Source organism: Myotis myotis, unplaced genomic scaffold (assembly GCF_014108235.1).
Source record: "Myotis myotis isolate mMyoMyo1 unplaced genomic scaffold, mMyoMyo1.p scaffold_m19_p_1, whole genome shotgun sequence".
Taxonomy (NCBI): Eukaryota; Metazoa; Chordata; class Mammalia; order Chiroptera; family Vespertilionidae; genus Myotis; species Myotis myotis.
Genome location: NW_023416313.1, coordinates 147191488 through 147212148, shown reverse-complemented (window position 1 = coordinate 147212148; position 20661 = coordinate 147191488). Strand labels below are relative to the sequence as shown.

The 20661-nt window shown below is 45.7% G+C and overlaps 2 protein-coding genes across 3 annotated transcripts; one reads left to right on the top strand and one right to left on the bottom strand.

Moving 5' to 3' along the window:
* Positions 1-59: 59 nt before the first annotated feature.
* On the top strand, positions 60-7568 carry GMPR2 (guanosine monophosphate reductase 2). 2 transcript variants are annotated; one of them, XM_036354703.1, is made up of 10 exons: positions 60-266; positions 642-755; positions 871-990; positions 3962-4045; positions 4203-4376; positions 5218-5299; positions 5387-5493; positions 5682-5724; positions 6273-6432; positions 6633-7568. In XM_036354703.1, exons 2-10 carry the CDS (start codon positions 669-671, stop codon positions 6820-6822), a joined length of 1047 nt encoding a protein of 348 aa, XP_036210596.1. In that variant the 5' UTR covers positions 60-266; positions 642-668; the 3' UTR covers positions 6823-7568. The 2 variants fall into 2 exon arrangements, with proteins under 2 accessions (XP_036210596.1, XP_036210604.1); XM_036354711.1 differs by lacking the exon at positions 3962-4045.
* An 89-nt stretch (positions 7569-7657) lies between these two features.
* TINF2 (TERF1 interacting nuclear factor 2) lies at positions 7658-10402 on the bottom strand. Its single transcript, XM_036354593.1, has 9 exons — positions 9864-10402; positions 9610-9714; positions 9428-9529; positions 9247-9354; positions 9062-9158; positions 8426-8888; positions 8269-8336; positions 8071-8162; positions 7658-7940 (listed from the first exon to the last, which is right to left on the bottom strand). The coding sequence occupies exons 1-9, from the start codon at positions 10053-10055 to the stop codon at positions 7752-7754; spliced, it is 1416 nt and encodes a 471-aa protein (XP_036210486.1). The 5' UTR covers positions 10056-10402; the 3' UTR covers positions 7658-7751.
* Between the last annotated feature and the right edge of the window lie 10259 nt (positions 10403-20661).

Here is a 20661-nt window from a genome sequence, read left to right as displayed (position 1 = left end):
TCCTGCCTGCGGGCAGCTCCGCGCGTTGCACCCTGGGAGTTGTAGTCTCCTGCTTCTCAGGCCAACGGCAACCTCAGTGTGTGAGTTCCGTTAACAGAAGACCTCGCACAGCCGCCGCCGAAGCTGGAATTCCTCAGTTAATCGTTCTCGCCCGCAATTAGCGGAACCTGTTGGCGTGGCCCACAAGGCTTAGCGGGGCTGCACGAGGATCGTTGCTAAGCAAGGGGAACTTCGGTCAACTGCCACCTTGGCCACGGCCACAGGAAGTGAGTACCCCTATTCCGGAAGCAGGTTGTGGGACCCCTTCCCCATTCCTCTCGCCCCCAAATCACTCTCTTCCCTCATTACTTATTTGCCTGGAGAGAGAAGGAGAAGTAATGTAAAGAATGTACCTGTTTGGGTCACTCACGATTCCATCCCGATTTTTCTCCCCTGGGATGGAGACCCCGAGGGTAATCGCGACTGTGGGACCGGTCGAAGATGGCAGTCTTCAGGGACCGACCACGCCTCGACCAGTGCCCCGACTTTGCACGATTTAAGCGAGGAGAGAGATGAGCCCTGCCGCCAGCCCTAACAGGGCCTTAAGGCTTGTTATTGACTCAGCTCCCCCGTCTCGTCTTTCCTTACCTTCCAACCCTCAGATTCGTTGCTACCCCGAAGCCCCCGCCATGCCTCACATAGACAACGACGTCAAACTGGACTTCAAGGACGTCTTGCTGAGGCCCAAACGCAGTACCCTTAAGTCTCGAAGTGAGGTGAGCCCGCTTCCCCTGGTGGGCCAGGACTGAGGAAGATTCCTGGCATTTTTCCTCATGCAGTTCTTGTTTCTTGGTTGAATGAAATGCTCATTTTTCCTGTTCGTATCTGCAGGTGGATCTCACTAGATCCTTTTCATTTCGCAACTCAAAGCAGATGTACACTGGGATCCCCATCATTGCTGCCAATATGGACACTGTGGGCACCTTTGAAATGGCCAAGGTCCTCTGTAAGGTAGGACTTCTCTTAAGCTGCTTCCTCAGTGATGTCCAGCTGTTTAGACTGAGTGCAGAGTTATTGGCGTTCCCTTCCCCATCCCAGATCAACTCTCTGGCAGTTAACAATCTGGATGCTCTAATTTACTATTTTCTCCAGTAAGTTCAAAGAGCCATGTAAGTTAATGAGATTCAAAGCTAAGTTTTGATCCTATTTTTCTGATATATAGGGTGTCACACTTTTTTTCTGATCAATTGATATGTTTTTATTGATTTTTAGAGAGAGGGAGAAACATCAATGAGAGAAAAACATTGATCAGCTGCCTCCTCCATGCCCTCTGCTGAGGATTGAGCCTGAAACCCCCAGCATTTGCCCTGACCAGAACCGAACCAGTGACCTCTTGGTGCATGAGTTGATGCTCAACCACTGAGCCACATTGGCTGGGCCTGGGCGGCAGTTTTAAGCACCTTGCCAACTTTAGCCCCAGGTCACCCCCTCCAAATCACATGCATCTCTCCTGTTACATCATTGTTAGGAAACTAAGCATTCACTGTTTTAGTCCAGAAACTAAATACATGTTGAGCATTTAAAAATTCCTAACTTGCCAAAACCGGTTTGGCTCAGTGGATAGAGCGTCGGCCTGCGGACTGAGGGGTCCCAGGTTCAATTCCGGTCAGGGGCATGTACCTGGGTTGCGGGCATATCCCCGGTGGGAGATGTGCGGGAGGCAGCTGATCGATGTTTCTCTCTCATCGATGTTTCTAACTCTCTATCTCTCTCCCTTCCTCTCTGTAAAAAATCAATAAAATATATTTAAAAAATAAATAAATAAATAAAAATTCCTAACTAGAAGATCCTAGAGAGAAGCTTATTAATTTTATAATATGCCTATTCTTTTTTTTTTAATCTTCTTAATTTTAAGTCCTAGGTTCCTTGGAGTTTCTGGGATGTGCCCAAAATGGAATGTGTTTTTCTTTTCTTTTTTTAAATATATTTTATTGATTTTTTTACAGAGAGGAAGGGAGAGGGATAGAGAGTTAGAAACATCGGTGGGAGAGAAACATCGATCAGCTGCCTCCTGCACACCTCCTACTGGGGATGTGCCTGCAACCAAGGTATATGCCCTTGGCTGGAATCGAACCTGGGACCTTTCAATCCGCAGGCTGACACTCTATCCACTGAGCCAAACCGGTTAGGGCTGTTTTTCTTATATACAGGTTATTGTTCACTTTCAAAGTAGAAGATGCTACTCTTGTCAGTAATATTACCTGCTTCTATATTTGTAGTTGAGAAGGTAGATAGTTACTTTGGGTACTCTTGAGAACATGCACTCTTCTGGTTAATCCATGTAGCCCTGGTTGATGGGATTCTGTTGCTGCTTGAGGCTCTTAACCTTCAGGACTTCATCTCCCTTTCTTTACTTCTGAGTCTCTGTGGAATGTCTGCTGTCGTTTCTCCGAGGTTGGTAGTTATGGTTTTAGCACTGTACTGCTGTTGCTGTGCACTAACTATTTAGGAGTCCTGCTGTTGCCCTGTTGAGTTGAGGAATGGTGAATCTGACTGCAGTATTAGTAGACATGCTGTAACACATGGAACTTGTGGGCATCGTTTTAATGTTTTGTGTTGAGACTGGCTTTTAAATACTACTGAGTGCTAAAGAAATCAGATTTTAGAGATAGAGTCAAGTCTCACAGTAATAATTAAAAGGTTGGATGCAAGCATGCATCTTTTTTAGATCTTTAGTTTGGTATGTAATTGGATGTGCTTATCATGTGACACTATGCCAGCATATCTCTAAGGTCTGCTGACCTCCTAGAGTGATTTTCCTTTGTCAGCATGTTGATGGCAGAGTGTTGCTGAGAATTCAATACCAGCTAGGTAGTGTTGGTGGTGATCTTTGATTGAGTATAACAGTAACACTTCCTTACTGCTGGCTGATGCATAACTTCCTTGGATTTCTTGCCAGTTGCAAGACTTGTGCTGTCTTAGTTAACTGCTGTCTAATTTGTTTGCATGCCTGCACTTTTAAAGCACAAACACCAGCATTCACAGTGGCTTTTGAATGCCTTTCTCAAAGTACTCGGATATTCTGTTTGCAATTTGTTGAGCTAGAAAATACAAGTCCAGTGAGTCATTATGTCCTTGAACTTGGTTGACTGAAATAGATCAAAAGAAATAAACTTTTCAGGTTGGTCCATGTCTCAAGAAAATTTGTCCTTTACTCCAGTGGAGATGGAGAAAGGATGGGGTAGCATCTAATTGGCTCCATTAAACTTAAGGCCTTACCTTTTGTGAGCATTTAATATATATACATATTTTAGGGGGAGGAAGGGAGAGAGGGAGAGGGAAGGAGAGAGAAACATTGATGTAAGGGAGACACATCGATTGGTTGATTGGTTGCCTCCTAGGTATGCACTGACCAGGGGATTGAACCTGCAACCCAGGTATATGCCCCAACTGGGAATTGAACCCCCAACCTTCCTGCATATGAGACGATGCTCTAACCAACTGAGCCACCCAGCCAGGGCACCTTTTGTGAGCATTTTGACTCACTGAATTGCTGTGGGTAAACTGACCAGAGATTAGGCAGACACTGGCTCTGTCTGGCGTCTTCATGGTTCTTGTCTATTCCTTGTCCTCTTGCACCAACAGCTTGTCCTGTCACTTTTTTTTTTTTTTTTTTTTTTTTTTATCCGTCACCTTTTAAGTCAGAAGCACTGTATGTGCTGGCAGGTGAAATCCAAACCAGGTAACTTAGTACTTTGGTGGAAGTGTTTGACAGTACTAACTATGGTAAGAAGGCCTACTGAGATTTGTAGGGAGACAAATGGTTGAACAAAAATCTCACCTCAACCCCTGAGTTCTTTAAGTTTCTCTTTCCAGACCTCAGTCCTTTTCTCCCTCAGATAGAATAGTGTAAAGGCCTACTTCTAGAAAAAGAAATCCTAATACAGTTCTCTCCTTTTTGATGGCCCTTTCTTCTCCTCAGTTCTCCCTCTTCACTGCTGTCCACAAACACTATAGCCTGGAGCAGTGGAAAGAGTTTGCCAGCCAGAATCCTGACTGTCTTGAGGTAATACTGGCCCTCCCGTGATCCCTTCTTATCCCATTTTCCCACAATTTTTTTCTTGGCTTCCTGGGGATCAACTCTTAGACTGCTCTTCAGGTTTTTCCAAACATGCCACAGCTGTCTAATGCCTCCCATGCCAATGCCCCTGCTTCTCCCACAGCATCTGGCTGCCAGCTCAGGCACAGGCTCTTCTGACTTTGAGCAGCTAGAACAGATCCTGGAAGGTATTCCTCAGGTGAAATATATATGCCTGGACGTGGCAAATGGCTACTCTGAACACTTTGTTGAATTTGTGAAGGATGTACGGAAACGCTTCCCTGGACACACCATCATGGTATGTTTCTATTACCCTGTAGATGGTACATTCCTCTCCTTCTTTCCCTTTTGTGCCACTCCTTTTTGTTACATCAGTTCATTTCTCCTCTGCTGCATTTTGATTTTCCTGGTCTGCTTAATCATGTCACTCGGTGATTATCCAAGGTGCCATGCTTAAAATGCTTATTGGTCATTGCAGTCTCTGACTCTTGATACATTGTCTTTGTAAATCCAGTGTTCCTGATGTTACTCACCAAATCATGTTGTGCTTATGCATTGTACATACCTGTGATATATGTCTACCTGCCTACTGAAATGAACATACTACAGTCCTATTAAAGGGATCACATGTAACGTATTTTTTTACAAGCTTAGGGGAATGACTACAAGACCTCATTTTCTTCACAGCATTGAGGGAGCTCTCTTTTCTGTTCATCAGAAGCATATACACACACACACACACACAAAAACAAAAGCAGCAAATGCAGCTATGTAGATGGGTATATAGTCTGCATCATCATGTCTTCCCCTTTCCCCTAAGCCAGAGAGGTTTTATCACTTAACAGCTTAAGGGCAGGACATTTTTGGGTTTCTGGTAAATCAGAATTCATCTTGGTCCAGTTGGATCCCAGCTTTACCCTAATGCAACAGTGACAGTGGTGACTAACCCTCTTACCTCACCTGGGGAAGCAGGATCCTTTGAAGTGGCTGATCTAAAAGCTCTCAGAGGGCCCAGCAGAGGGAAGCCAGTACCCTTTGTAATAATGTTGGAAGGACCTGGTCCAGGCCTGCTACATATGAGAGCACACAACTTCTTCATTTCTGACCCTAAGAATGCTGTTTTGATTGCTCTGTCTTAGGCAGGGAATGTGGTAACAGGAGAGATGGTGGAAGAGCTGATCCTCTCTGGTGCTGACATCATCAAAGTGGGAATTGGACCAGGTAAGCTGGCTTATTGGGGGACATTGGCTCTTTTCAGTGGCACAGAGCTATGGAGCACTTCTCTCTCATCCTTGTCATTCTTCTCAGGCTCTGTGTGTACCACCCGGAAGAAAACTGGAGTCGGGTACCCACAGCTTAGTGCAGTGATGGAGTGTGCAGATGCTGCTCATGGCCTCAAAGGCCACATCATTTCAGTAAGGTCCAAGGGGAGAGCAGGGCATGAGGCTGCCAAACATCTGGGTTTTCTACTGGGTATGGAAGCTCTGATAGAGGTGGATCAGGACTCCCGGGTTCCTGTCAGCCTTGAGGTGGACTGTTGGGACACTGCTGAGAGGGCTTGGGAAATCCATGCTGTTTCTTCACGTTGCTTCTTACTTTGCAGGACGGAGGCTGCAGCTCTCCTGGGGATGTGGCCAAGGCTTTCGGTAAGGACACTGGGAGGGCACCGGAGGAGGATCCTATAGAAGAGGATGCATCACCTTTGAGGGTCTAGGTCGGATCAGGCTAAGGCTGAGGAAGCCATTCAGGTTCTTTCATAATATGAACTCATGGCCCGGAAGCCTGTGGTGGTGTCATCTGGGCGAGCCAGCTGAAACTCTGATATGGACTCTCCCAAGTGTGGGCCAGGACCAACCATCTGCACCAGCCCCTGGGCTGTTGGGCAATGTAAATGCCCCTCAGAGTTACAAAATCCAGCTCTGGAGAGTGGGCTGTAGATCTGCATTTTCTACAGCTTCCCAGGTGATCCTTGCTCACACTACAGTTAGAGACCTTTGCTCTTGGAATACTTGAAGTGAGTCTTGTTCAACTGGGAAAAGTAAAGAGAAAGACAGCAAAAGCAGCAAAAAGAGAGAGCAAAGCCAGGCAAGGAATCTCTAGTGGCTTTAGAATTTAGTGTGAGTTGCTTCTGAGGGTGGGTGGGCGGGCACGTGAACATCTGGGCCAGATTCATCTCTTTTCCTCTCATTGATAGGGGCAGGGGCTGACTTTGTGATGCTGGGTGGCATGCTGGCTGGGCACAGTGAGTCAGGCGGTGAGCTCGTCGAGAGGGATGGCAAAAAATACAAGCTCTTCTACGGAATGAGTTCTGAAACAGCCATGAAGAAGTATGCTGGGGGCGTTGCTGAGTACAGGTACGTGTAGAGGCCCAGGAGCTGAGAGTTCTTGGAAGGTGTGGCTAAGGAGGGTGGTGGCAGAACCCAGGGCTGCTGAGAGATGGATGGTATAGTTCTTGGGAGAAAAGTGGTGAACCAGGGCTTAATGCAATGGACTGGGGAAGAGTCATTTGGCTTAAGGAATCCAGAAGGAAAAAGAAAATTTTTCCTCCTTTAAGGTCCTCAGAGGGAAAGACGGTGGAGGTGCCCTTCAAAGGGGATGTGGAACATACCATCCGAGACATACTTGGAGGCATCCGTTCCACATGTACGTATGTAGGAGCAGCTAAGCTGAAGGAGCTGAGTCGGAGAACTACCTTCATCCGTGTCACCCAGCAGGTGAATCCAAGCTTCAGTGTTGTGAGCTAGGTCTGAGCAGGTCTGCCCTCCCAAGGCACCAGCATCAAACTGCAGGGCCTCCCACGCGGGCCCCTCACCCATCCCAGCTGCTGTGACTGTTATGTGATCATCTCACTCCTGAGAGTTCCTGCAATAATGTGTCTGTCTGCATCCACAAAACGCACTCACTAGGGAGGAAGCAAGGAAGGCAGGCTGAGAAAATGAAGTTGATAATCAAATGGGAATCTGGAGACTCACCTTCTGAAGATTACTAAAAGAAAAAGATAGTGATTCATACAGTACATAAAGGTTTTAGATATGGCCATGGTCTTAAGAGGCAGGCTTTTAGAATCATGTTTTGCTAATCAGCTTCATTAAATGCAATCTTTGAATATCTAAAAAGCTCTTAAGTGTTTATATTTTTTAAGTGTCTCTATAAAGAGAGATCCTAGTGACTGTAAAGAGATTCTGGGGCTTTCTACACAAGCCTGGCGTCTGGGTGCTGGCTCCAGGAAAGTGGAGGTGGAGATGGCACTGACCCAGTGGAGTCGAGGACAGTAAGTACTTTTTCTGTGAAGCATCTCCATTCAAGTGCTAACCCTCTAGATAACCTGGCAGCATGAAAATTTACAGAGTATATATTCTGGCATCAGGACACACAGATATTTTCAGAATAGCAAAAGGAAATTTCTCATCCAGGCTCTCAGCCCTGGTAATCTCTCTGATACACCTGAACAACACTTTCCAAAGGAAGTAAAAGAGCAAAGGGATTCTTTTAGCCTGGAGAGGCCAGTTATGTTTCTAAGGAATGATTTATACTGACCTTATAGAAGTCTTAATTCCCCTCCCTCACAGCAACACAGTGTTTTAACAAACAGAAAGTTTAATGATCAAGCATTACAAAGTAATTTGGGCCATATCGTCAAACAACCCAAGCCTGGGCTTCCACTTTATCCCCACTAAACTGCCTGTAGAGGTGAGGAGGAAGGAGACAGGCAAGATGCAGATGGCATTCTGGTCCTATCAGAAGAGTCTATATGGTCATGGGAAGGGGCAGAGACAGCACTGGGACTAGAAGAAGGGAGATATTCACAGAAGGTGGGGATTAGGGTGTCAAACTTTGTCTTCTCATAGTTTTCCAGAGACAACTGCAGAGAAAGGAGCAGGGAGATCCTGTCACCTGAAACATTCCCTGAGCCCTCCGTATTCAGGGAGCATGGGTTTCTGTCTTGTTCTGCCCCATCTCCTTTCCCCAGCTTTCTGTTCCTCCCTACTCACCATTCCTCCCCTCTGGCCATTTTCTTCCTCATCAGAGTCCAAAACCAAGTCCCCTATGGTAATGACAGGGCTGCACAGAGATGGGGGACACACTGCAAGAGGGAAACCAGAATCAAAGTACTCCTCTAGGTGAACACAGGCCCTCAAGCGTCCCGAGAGAGGAGGCTGTCTGATCCAGGCCTGACTCAGTATACCTACCTGGCTTCCTGGCCCTAGGAGGTGATAATGACAGTCTCAGGGGCTCCATGGGGCAGTCCCAGCAATCCCTGGGGTGGGAACAAGCAAAGAAGAGAGGATGGAGGGAAAGCAGGCAAGGCATGTGCTGTCAGTAGGCAGAAGCAACTGTTCCACTCACTCCTTTTGCTCGGAGGCTGACAAGTCAACTGGGTTCTCCTTCACAGTCCCTCCGCCCAGGGTCTGGGGTGGACTCCTAGACTTTCCAGTGGAGGCTGTTCTTGTGCTGACGTCACCTGCTGGAACTGCCACGTGTGTCCCTTGTTCTTTCCTGTTCTCAGGTTTAGATATGACCTGGGTTGGTGAACCGAGATTCCTAAAGGGGAATAGCATGACTGTGGGGCGCTCCTTATGGCCTACCCTACTGGATGCCCACTGGGACTGGGTTCTTCGCTGGCCTAGAGGGGCCAGATTGAAGTGGTGGCCAGCCAAAGGTTCTGGGTGCTTTCTTGAGGCTGCTCCGTGAGGAAGGTGTGGGCCAGGCTTGGCTTTTGGCACAGGCTGATGGAGTGCTGGTCTTGGTTGCTGAGGAGGACTGGGCTCCATGGGCTCTGACATGTTCACTGAATTAGTAACAGAGCACTCTAGAAAGAAAAGAATGTTCCTTATAAAGAGAAGAGATAGTAACACATAAACTCAGTCTGGTTTCCTGGGTCTTAAGCCAATGTAATCCTTCCAAGGGGCTGGCTGTCTCAAAAGGCCTCAGCCTACATATTCCACCCCCAAATTCCTAATTTTTTCCAGATGGCCCTGGTACCTGGAAGTGGCCACCCCATGTCCACACTATATTGGCTCAAAGCAAAAGAAGAAGTGATAGAAATTCCAGGCTGCATCCAACTCAGCACATCCTGAAGCTGTGGGCAGGGAGAGAGCATGAAGACCACAGACCTTGGTCCAACCACCCCGCCGCCCTCCGCCCTCTGTGTTTAAGCCTAGGAAAACCTGCTGTGTCTGTGGGGTAGGCAGTGCTTTTTCCAGCCGACACAAGTATTCAAAAAACAGCTTTTCCATAGCAGCCAGAAAGGGTTCCCCATACTCTTGTTCAAGTTCCTGCAGACAGAAAAAAGCAGGTCAGGAGGGGACTAGAAAGCCAAATCATAGCTTCCAAATTCGCTAGTCTCACCTGCAACTTCCAAGCCAGATCCACAGGGGCCTCTGCCAGCAGCTTCACCTGCTGGCAAAAGGCTTCCCGTGCCTCCGAGATCTTCTTCAGATCCTGCTCTGTCTGTTGAAGGTAAAGCGGGCAGACACATTAGGGGCACCGAGGATTCACTGTGGGTGGGGACGGTTCCAGGGATTACTTACAGCTTTGGGGTCCCGCACTACAGGTCCAGACTCTGGAAAGTGGTGATGCAAGACATTCAGAACCTGGGCCCAAGGCCGGCCCTGGAGGATCAGGTCCACCACCACCTGTGAGTGGGACTGAGCTCAGAATTCCCACTTCGGGGCCAGCTCCCCTTTTGCAACCGCTCCCACCCCCTCAAGCGGTCTGTCCTAGTCTGATCCTTGCATCCCGCCCCTTCCCCTCTTCCTGTTCTCGGTCCCACCGGCCCCAATACCTTGGCCTTCAGGCCCATACACAGGCGCTCGTGGTGGCGGTAGCGAACCAAGCCAGGAGCTGCGGCGCGCAGACACCGCAGGAACTCCAACACTCGTGGGAAATGTTCCACGCGGCGTCGGCGCACGACCAGCCAGTTGGCAGCGGCAGCTACGCGCAGGGCCGCGGGGCCGCACCCCGGGGGCTCGGCCATGGCCGGCGCGCTCGGCTGCGGGGGCCGGGCTGAGGTCCTTCCCCAAAGGCCTCTGGCTCCGCCCAGGGGCGGGGCTTCCGGCGCCCCCAGGCGCTCGGCTGTGTCAGGGGCGCCGTGCGCTTCGCCGTCCGACTCAGCGCCCTCCCACAGGCCGCCAGAATTTTGTAGGTTTTCTCCAATTTGGGCGGGAGCCGGGCTGAAGAACCTAGCGGCCCCAATGGTTCCAGGGCGCTCGCTCTGCCTTAAACGGCGCCGTTGTCTCGAACCCGAGGGCTGCCGCGCTTCCGGCCCAGCGACCGGTTTCTCTTGCCCCGGAAAAGGGCGGTAATGGGAAACCAATGGGTCACGGGCGGGGGGAGAGGGGAGAAGACGGGGAACGCGACAGCACGTCATAAAGCTCCGCCCCGGCGGCCGCCCCCGCCCCGCCCCCGCCGTCCCTCTCTGAGGCTTGCCTGTCCGGTGTGTGAAGCGGGGCATGCGCTGTCCTCTCCGTCATCTTCACCCCAGAAATCCCTTCAACCCCAGGCCGCCGCCCGGCGCTGCGAAGCCTCCGGCTGGGACGCCGCTGCCGCTGAGACCTGAGCTGTTCCTCCGACCCAGCAGGAGAGGGCGCCACCTTCTCAGAGTTCGAAGGACACATCGGATTGTTACCTGGTTTTCTTTGGTTGGTGACACTAGTAATTCATGTGCTTTTCTGTATTTCTTTTTGTATCATGTAATTTAAATTTTTTTTTAAAAAGTAAAATAGTTTCATTTTTCTGTTTTCTGCTGTGCGCTTAGTCCAGGCAGCCCCTCACGGACCGTTTTACTCGTCTGTCCCCAGTGTCTACTTATTTCCACCGCCAAGTACAGAACCTGGCACACAGTGTATATTTTTTTGTTGCTCGAATGAATTACCTGCCCTGACTACCTTACAGGGCTTCAGTGAAACTACCCTTTCCTTTGAAAAAAAATATATATATATATATATATATATATATATATATATATATATTTTGTTGATTTTTTACAGGGAGAAGGGAGAGGCATAGAGAGTTAAAAACATCGATGAGAGAGAAACATGGATCAGCTACCTCCTGCACACTCCCTACTGGGGATGTGCCCACAACCAAGGTACATGCCCTTGACCAGAATGGAACCCGGGAGCCTTCAGTCCGCAGGCCAATGCTCTATCCACTGAACCAAACCGGTCAGGGAGGAAACTACCCTTTCCATGGGCTAACTCCTTCCCTAGAGCAGCGGTTCTCAACCTTGGCTGCACATTAGAATGACCTGGGAATCTTTAAAATCCTGATTTCTGGGCCCCATCATCTGGAAATTCTGTTTCTTTGTTACTAATGTTGTGGCCCCACCCCATAACAAAGAAACAGAATTTCCAGAGGATGAGGCCCAGAAATCAGGATTTTAAAAAGATTCCCAGGTGATTCTAATGTGCAGCCAAGGTTGAGAACCACTGCCCTAGAGGAATAGCTTCCATATCCCTCCGATCCCAAGGTCTGAGGTGATTCACATATTCGACTGTCCGTGGGACATTTAGTTGGAGGTCCCCAAAGTACCCAAATTGGATATGTGTAAAATTCTAATAATCTCCTTTTTAATCTTACCTTTATTCTTTCTGTAAAGTTCTTCCTTTACGTAGATCTGAGTTTCTGACCTATATCATTGTCCTTGCTGAGAAATTTTCTTTTAACAAATCTTGCAAGTCAAGTCTCCTGGTGACAAAATTTTTGTTTGCCTGAGAAAGTATTTCTCCACTTTTAAAATATAATTTTGCTGGATACAGAAGTCTAGGCTGGTGAGATTTTTTCCCTTCAATATGCTAAGCATTTCATTCCATTCTCTTCGTACTTGCCATGCTTTCTGGAGAGAAGTTTGTTGTAATTCTTACCCTTCCTCCTCTGTAGGTAAGGTGTCCCCTCTTCTACCCCCAGGCTTCAAGGTTTTCATTTGGTGTTTTATTTTCTGCAGTTTGAATATGATATGCCTAGGTGTAGATTTTTTATTTTTATCCTGCTGGGTATTTTCTGAGCTTCCTCCATCTGTGTTTGGTGTCTATCATTAATTTTGGGAAATTCTTGATTATTATTGCTTCAAATATTCTGTTCCTTTCTTCTCCTTCTGGTATTCTCATGTGCATTTTGTAATTGTCCCACACTGCTTAGATATTGTTTTGTCTTTTTCTTTACATTTCTTTGCATTTTCTAAACATTTTGGAAATGTTTATTGACATTTATTCAAGTTTATTGATTCCCCAGCCATGCTCATCTATTGATCAGCCTGTCAAAGACACTCTTCATTTTTGTTACAGTATTATTTATTTCTAGTATTTCCTTTTGGTTCTTAGTTTATATCTTTCTGCTTATACTATCCACCTGTTCTTAAATGTTGTCCACTTTCTTCATTAAACCCATTAACATATTAATAGTTTTAAATTCCTGGTCTGATAATTCCAATATCTCTGCCATATCTGAATCTGGTTTTGATAGGGGGAAGGGCATATAAAAGGAAGGGCATGTAATAAGAATAGAACCACTGCCCGGCCAGCATGGCTCAGTGGTTGAGCATCTACCTATGAACCGGAAGGTCATGGTTAGATTCCCAGTCAGGGCATACGCCCGGGTTGTGGGTTCAATCCCCAGTGTGGGGCTTGTAGGAGGCAGCTGATCAATGATTCTCTCTCATCATTGAGAGAGGGGGGGGGGTGGAGAATAGAGCCAGTTGTTTAATAGTTATTCATCTTACTAACTATAGATAAGAGTTTTCTTACAGGCCCTGGGAAACTGGAGGATGAAACAAGGCTATAAAAAGATAAGATGCCTCTATGGGTCCATTACTCAGAAAAGAAATACATTTTGAGAACAGACCAAGGACAAGACTCGCTTTGATTTGGTTGCTGTGCCCAGACCCTGACCCCCTCCGGGAGTTTGCCCCGGGAATGCTGACCATTCTCTGGTTCCAGGAACGGGCTGAGCTGTTTGTAACATCATAGAAGATTAGCCAACTTGTTATCAGACTTTGAGCTCCTGAAGGCCAGACTGCAGACCCTACCCCCCTCCTTTCCCTCTTATACTCGCAGCTGCACGTAGTTAACTTCTCCTTCACCTGTATATAATCAGTCAGCAAGCCAGGGGGATGAGAGCAGAATTTCCAGGGTGACCGACTGCCCTCCCCATACTGCCAGTATTATTGGAATAAACGCTCATATATGATTCAACCTGTCTCTTCTTAATTTGGTTCAAGTAGTGACAGGCAGCCTCGGACCCGTTGTGTCCAGTATCAGTTCTGACTCTTGGTCTGTCTCTTCACAGTGTACGTTTTGTCTTTTAGTATGCCTTGTAGTTTTTTGTTGAAAGTCGGATGTACTGGTAAAAGGAACTGAAGTAAATAAGCCTAGTCAGTGTGACGTTTTAAGTTTACCTGGTTTGGCAACCGTGCCGGAGTACGCCAGATGGCCAGGGCCTGGGTGTCCAAGGACTATATACAGAAGCAAGGTTATAGCAATCTCAGTACACTGTGCCCTTCTATAACCCAAATTAGTGAGGTCACTACTTGGAAAGAAGCTTCTTTTGTCTAAATAGTATAACACATGTTACTGACCAGCTGGTGTGCTAGAGAGAGGCTGGAGAGGCTACTGAGGTTAGAGAGCTCAGGTGCTGCTGCTGTGTGAGGCCGTGGCAGCGGCTGCCAACTGGTCTAGAGGCAGCCCACGGTTGCTCAGATAATAGCTGTAGGTACAGAGGCTGCTGCTGCTTTGTGGGAAAGATGATTTGTTAACTAGCTGGTGTGCGGCTACCTATTGTATAGGACTTTACTTTGGAGAACTACTTTGTCTAATGGCTCCTTGTTAGCAATGGCTACATGGCCACTAGCTTCTACAATAAAGATTCTCTTATACATCCACACTTCTCATGGCTTCTCCATCTACTACCCGGCATCCGTGAAGGTCCAGTCCCTGGCAGAGGGGCTCGGACCCAACAGTGGAGGAGTAGAGCAGAATAAAGGAACTGAGTTCCCAACAGTTAGTCTAGAGAGCAGGGTTCAAAGAAGGACATGCTCTCACAATTCACACTATGAGCAGGATTCAGGAGTAAGTACTGCAAAAATTAGACCTTTCTCTGACACCTGGCTAGGTGTTAGTCTGTATAGTTTACTGTTAGCTGTAGGAATCAAAAGCTAAAATTTCCTCTGGTGTTATTGTTCCCCTTGTTGTTTTGGGGGTTCTCTAGCAATGTCTTAAATAAGGTCTGAAATGTGCAGGTCTTTCCATAGTATTCCTGTTATTATCCAGGTAGATCATCATAATAGTAACTGTCAGGAAAGAGTGAAAGGTGGCCTGAGGATTAGAAGGAATAAGAGATTAAGATGGAGCCCGGTCGGTGTGGCTCAGTGGATGAGTGTTGACCTATGAAACAGGAAGTCACGGTTCAATTCTTGGTCAGGGTACATGCTAGGGTTTGGGGATGGGTCCCCATTAGGGGGCATGCAGGAGGCGGCCTATCAATGATTCTCATCATTGATGTTTTTGTCTCTCCCTCTCCCTTCCTCTCTCTGACATCAATAAAAACAAATTTTTTAAAAAAGAAATCAAGATGGAGAGGTAAAGGAACAAAGGGATTGTCATGGCAATATGATTTTGACTACATGTTGGAGCTGTGATCACATTAAGGAATTTTGAGGTATTTATTTTTTTAAAAAAAGAGGATATTTAACATGGAGAGTATTCAATATTTTTACTCTGGAAATTTGTTTTTGGTTCTATTGACCCCATCTGGCAAAAGACTCTTTCTGACATTGAATTGATGGAAGAAATAAACTTATCTGTTCCTTACATCATTACGACCTAAAGATATTTCCAAAGTACACGGACAGGCTGACTCACACTACCACAGAAAGCTTTTATAAAATGGCAGTGATATTTAATACTTGCTAAGGTAGCTCCTGTGGACCTGTGTCTTGTACAGGATCTTAGTCCTCAACAGAGAATGTACAGTAGTGTACTCTGAAGACCATCAGCTAGGTCGGGGGCCTCTGAATATGCAGCACTGGGGGGCAGGCGCCTCTGCTGAAACGGGGCAGTGGCTGACTGAATGGGATGTAATCTGTGCAGTCAAAATTGAGGTGCTATAAGTGAGAGGAAATCTATTGCCAAACCTCTCAGATATTGCTCCCATCAGAGAAAAAGTTATTCCTTTTGAACCACATATCCTTACATTTCTTTTTTTTTTAATTAAATCTTTATTGTTCAGATTATTACATTTGTTCCTCTTTTTCCCCCCATAACTCCCCTCGTCCCAGTTCCCACTCCACCCTCCGCCCTCACTCCCCACCCACTGTCCTCATCCATAGGTGCACGATTTTTGTCCAGTCTCTTCCCGCATCTCCCACACCCCTTTCCCCCCCAAGAATAGTCAGTCCATTCCCTTTCTATGTCCCTGATTCTATTATAATCAACAGTTCATTCTGTTCATCAGATTATTTATTCACTTGATTCTTAGATTCACTTGTTGATAGATGCATATTTGTTGTTCATAATTTGTATCTTTACCTTTTTCTTCCTCTTCCTCTTCTTAAAGGATACCTTTCAGCATTTCATATAATACTGGTTTGGTGGTGATGAACTCCTTTAGCTTTTCCTTATCTGTGAAGCTCTTTATCTGACCTTCAATTCTGAATGATAGCTTTGCTGGATAAAGTAATCTTGGTTGTAGGTTCTTGGTATTCATCACTTTGAATATTTCTTGCCACTCCCTTCTGGCCTGCAAAGTTTCTGTTGAGAAATCCGCTGACAGTCGTATGGGTATTCCCTTGTAGGTAATTGAGTTTCTTCCTCTTGCTGCTTTTAAGATTCTCTCTTTGTCTTTTGCTATTGGCATTTTAATTATGATGTGTCTTGGTGTGGTCCTCTTTGGATTCCTTTTGTTTGGGGTTCTCTGCACCTCCTGGACCTGTAAGTCTATTTCTTTCACCAGGTAGGGGAAGTTTTCTGTCATTATTTCTTCACATAGGTTTTCAATATCTTGCTCTTTCTCATCTTCTGGCACCCCTATAATTCTGATGTTGGTACGCTTGAAGCTGTCCCAGAGGCTCCTTACACTATCTTCGTATTTTCGGATTCTTTTTTCATTTTGCTTTTCCAGTTGGGTGTTTTTTGCTTCTTCGCATTTCAAATTTTTGACTTGATTCTTGCGCTCCTCTGGTCTGCTGTTGGGTGTCTGTATAATATTCTTTATTTCAGTCAGTGTATGCTTAATTTCTAGTTGGTTCTTTATCACAACATCTAGGGTCTCATTAGATTTCTTGTAGATCTCATTAAGTTTATCAGCAGTTTCTAGAAAATTATTGAAAGACCTTAAAAGTGCGATTTTGAGCTCTATATCCTCCATTTCTGTCATGTTTCTTTGTCTCCGCATTTTTTATGCTTTCTTGGTGCACCCCCTTGTGGTCTTCGTGCGCAGTCTTGTTGTAGTTAAGCCTTGATTGTTGTAGGTAATACTGGAGGGGATTTGACCTCCAGGCCAACTGGCTATGAGAATCAGCTGTGTCTGCAGTGGGAGAACTTCTGTGCTCGATCTCTAGGGCAGTGCTAATCTAGCCTTTGCCTGAGGCTATCCGGCAAATGCCTCTGTGCAGGGCTTGGGCGGGGCGGGTCCCAGGGGAGCGAGCAGTTATGGCTGCTCTCAGTCCCGTCCCCAGGGGCTCTGCCTCTCAGAGTCCCAGTAACTGCTGCAAACCTCAGAGAGAAAGCTGCCTTCGTGTTCCAACCGAAGCCAGACAGTCCCGCTTCTCCCATTTGAGTCTGGGTCCCTAGAGACTCGCCTGGATCTGGAGCTCAGAGTCTGAGACTTCCTCCTGATTGAAACAGACAACCGTGCCCTCAGCCGCCAGCCCGCTCTGCATGCACTCCGCACCTTAGTATTTTACTTCCGCACTGCGCCTCCTCTGAGTCTCGGTATGCTATTCTCTTTCCTCCTAATTGTAGAACTTCCACTCAGCCAGCCTTCCTGTGGTTCTGGATGATGTCCGTTCCATCTTTTAGTTGTATTTTTGAAGTGGTTGTTCGAGGCAGCAAACTCTGGCGTTAACCTATGCTGCCATCTTGGTTTTTTTCCACATATCCTTACATTTCTTATAAGAAATTCAGCTCAATTATAATATGGGACCATTGTCATAGATATGATCCTTCATTGACCAAAATGTCACCACGTGGCATGACTGTTGTCTTGTTTATTCCTCTAGACTCCGTTGTACCACAGGGTCTTTGCACAGGCTGTTCCTTTTGCCTGGAGTGATCTCCCTTCCCTCTCTGCCTATCCTTCAGGGTTACCTATTCAGGTAAAGCTTTCCTAACCATCACCAGGAGGCTAGGTCGCACGCCTTTACTGTGAACTTCAGAGCTATCTTCTCTCTTTGTCTCATGCATTTATTCATTTAATCTGTTTTTTCTCAGACTCTTAAGTTCCATAGGGCAGGAACTAGGTTTGTCCTGTGTTCTAGTACTTAGCCCATTCCTTGGCACATGTTATTAAATATTTGTTAAATTGGATGAAGGAGTGGATCCATTAGCTAATCACCATGGCTGGACCCTACCAATCAGAGTCTCTGAAAAAATTCTGTGGACAAAATTTCTTCCTAGAGTGGACCTTAGAACAGTGGAAGCTAGTCATTATTTAAAAAATTAACTTTGTTTAAAATGAAGTGCAACCACTGTAGTCTGATCCATAAATTTGAGAAACATTTATGTCACATTTTGTAAAAAAAATTTTTATGTTTGTGATTAGTTTCACCTTACTTGCTTATTATCAGGAAGATTTGGTGTGTTTTTGTTGTTGTTGTTGTTAATCCTCATCTGAGGATATTTTTTCCATTGATTTTTTTTTTTTAGAGAATGGGAGAGAGGGGGAGAGACAGAGAGAGAAACATCAATGTGAGAGATGCATCGTTTGGTTGCCTCCTGCACGCATGACCTGGGCCAGGGATTGAGCTTGCAACCAAGGTACCTGCTCTTGACCAAATCGAACCCATGACCCTTCAGTCCTCAGGTGATACTCTAACCACTGAGCAAAAATAGCTAGGGCCCTTTTGGTGTTTTTTCCTCGCCCAGAATTTCCCAAGAAATCTGACCAAAGGTGCAGGCCTTGTAGCTTCCATGCTTGTTAGGGGTGAGCTCTGCTGTTCACAGAGTCTGCCATACTTTTTCCCCTCACTCAGTGTCCCCTTAGAAAACCAGCTGCAGGGGTTGGTACTTGAGCTCTCAAGATTCCACACCTATTTTTATTTTTTGTGCCTGTGTTCCTTCTTCCTTTTTTACTTCTTATTTTTACACCAGTCCTTTTAGCATTTCTTGCATTGCTGACTTGGGGGTGATAAACTCCGTTGGCCTTCTTTTGTCCGTGAAACTCCTTATTTCCCCTTCAATTTTGAATGATAGCCTTGCTCGGTAGAGTTCTTGTATTCAGTCTCTTGCTTTGCATCACTTTGTAAACTTCATTCCATTCCTTTCTGGTCTGATGTGTTTCTGTTGATAAATCATTTGATAATCTAATGGGAGATCCCTTGTATGTAACTTTCTGTGTCTCTCTTGCAGCCTTTAAGATTCTCTCTTTGTCCTGAAAGTTTGCCATCGTAATTACAACGTGTTTTGGTGCGGGTATTTTCGAGTTCATCTTGTTTGGGACCCTTTGTGCTTGTGTGACTTTTTTCTTCCCCACATCAGGGAAGTTTTCTGACATCATTTCTTCAAGTAGGTTTTCTAACCCTTGTTTTTCTTTCTGTCATTCTGGCACCTCTGTTATTCGTATATTGCTTTGTTTCATGTTGTCCCAAAGCTCCCTTAGACTCTCCTCTTGTATTTTAATTTTTTTCTCCAATTGCAGTTCAGTTTGGGTGTGTTTTGCTTACCTGACTTCTAATTCACTAATTCTCCTCCACTTCGCCTAGTCTACTGTTGAAACTTTCCATAGTGTTTTTTATTGCAGCAATATCACTCTTTATTTCTTCTTGATTCTTACATAAGTTGTTGATTTTTTTCATCCATCCGGTTTATGAACTGTATTACCCTTATTCTGAATTCTTTTTCTGATGTATTACATGCCTCCGTTTCACTTAGTTCCTTTTCTGGTCATTCCTCCTTTCCTTTCCTTTGGGGGTTTCTTTGTCTCCCCATTTTTTTAAAAATATATTTTATTTATTTTTTACAGAGAGGAAGGGAGAGAGATAGAGAGTTAGAAACATCGATGAGAGAGAAACATTGATCAGCCGCCTCCTGCACATCTCCCACTGGGGATGTGCCCGCAACCCAGGTACATGCCCTTGACCGGAATCGAACCCGGGACCCTTCGGTCCGCAGGCCGACGCTCTATCCACTAAGCCAAACCGGTTGCGGCTGTCTCCCCATTTTTGCTCTAAATATATCCCAAGAAACTAGAAACACCAATCTGAAAGGATATATGGACCCCTATGTTCATAGCAGCACAATTTACAATAGCTAAGATTTGGAAACAGCCTAAGTGCCCATCAGCAGATGGGTGGATTAAAAAACTACACAATGGAATATTACGCTGCTGTAAAAAGGAAGGAACTCCTACCATTTGCAAGAGCATGGATGGAGCATTATGCTAAACCAGTGGTTCTCAACCTTCTAGCCCTTTAAATATAGTTCCTCATGTTGTGACCCAACCATAAATTTTTGTTGCTACTTCATACCTGTAATGTTGCTACTGTTATGAATTGTAATGTAAATATATGATATGCAGGATGGTCTTAGGCGACCCCTGTGAAAGGGTCGTTCAACTGCCAAAGGGGTTGCGACCCACAGGTTGAGAACTGCGGTGCTAAGCAAAATAAGTCAGTCAGAGAAAGATAAATATTACATAATCTCACTCATTTGTGGAATATAATGGACAACATAAACTGATGAACAAAAACAGATCCAGAGACAGAGAAGCTTCTATCAGACCGTCACACCTCAGAGGGAATGTAAGGAAGGGTGGGGGGAAGGGGGAAAGATCAACCAAAGGACTTATATGCATGCATATAAGCATAACCAATGGACACAGACACCAGGTGGGTGAGCACATGGGTGGGGAGGTGGGGGGGGGGGGCAAAGGGGGAATAAGGACACATATGTAATACCTTAATAAAGAAAAAAAATAATTAAAAAAATATTCCACACCCAGATCCACACTTTGCTCCCTGAGCCAAGACGCTATAAGAGCTTCCAGCATTAGCCACAGGTTTCGCTAAATCAAACCCATCCACATGAGGTTCAGGGATCCTCATATCCAGCTCAGTTCTCCAAGCCCAGGATGGCCCCCTTCCCTGCTCTTGAGCTTCAGTTGAAGCTACCATAGTCCACACTGATCTTCCCAACTTTAAATCTTGAGGCAGGAAGTAGTCCAGTGTTGCTTTACACTCTGGAAACCCTAGGCTACTGATGCAAAGACTCATCTTCTCCCTAGTGATTACCTTTGATTTATTATTTATTTATTTATTTTGTTAATCCTCACCCTAGGATATTTTTCCATTGAATACACACACACACACACATTATTACTTTTCCATTGATTTTTTAAAATATATTTTATTGATTTTTTACAGAGAGGAAGAG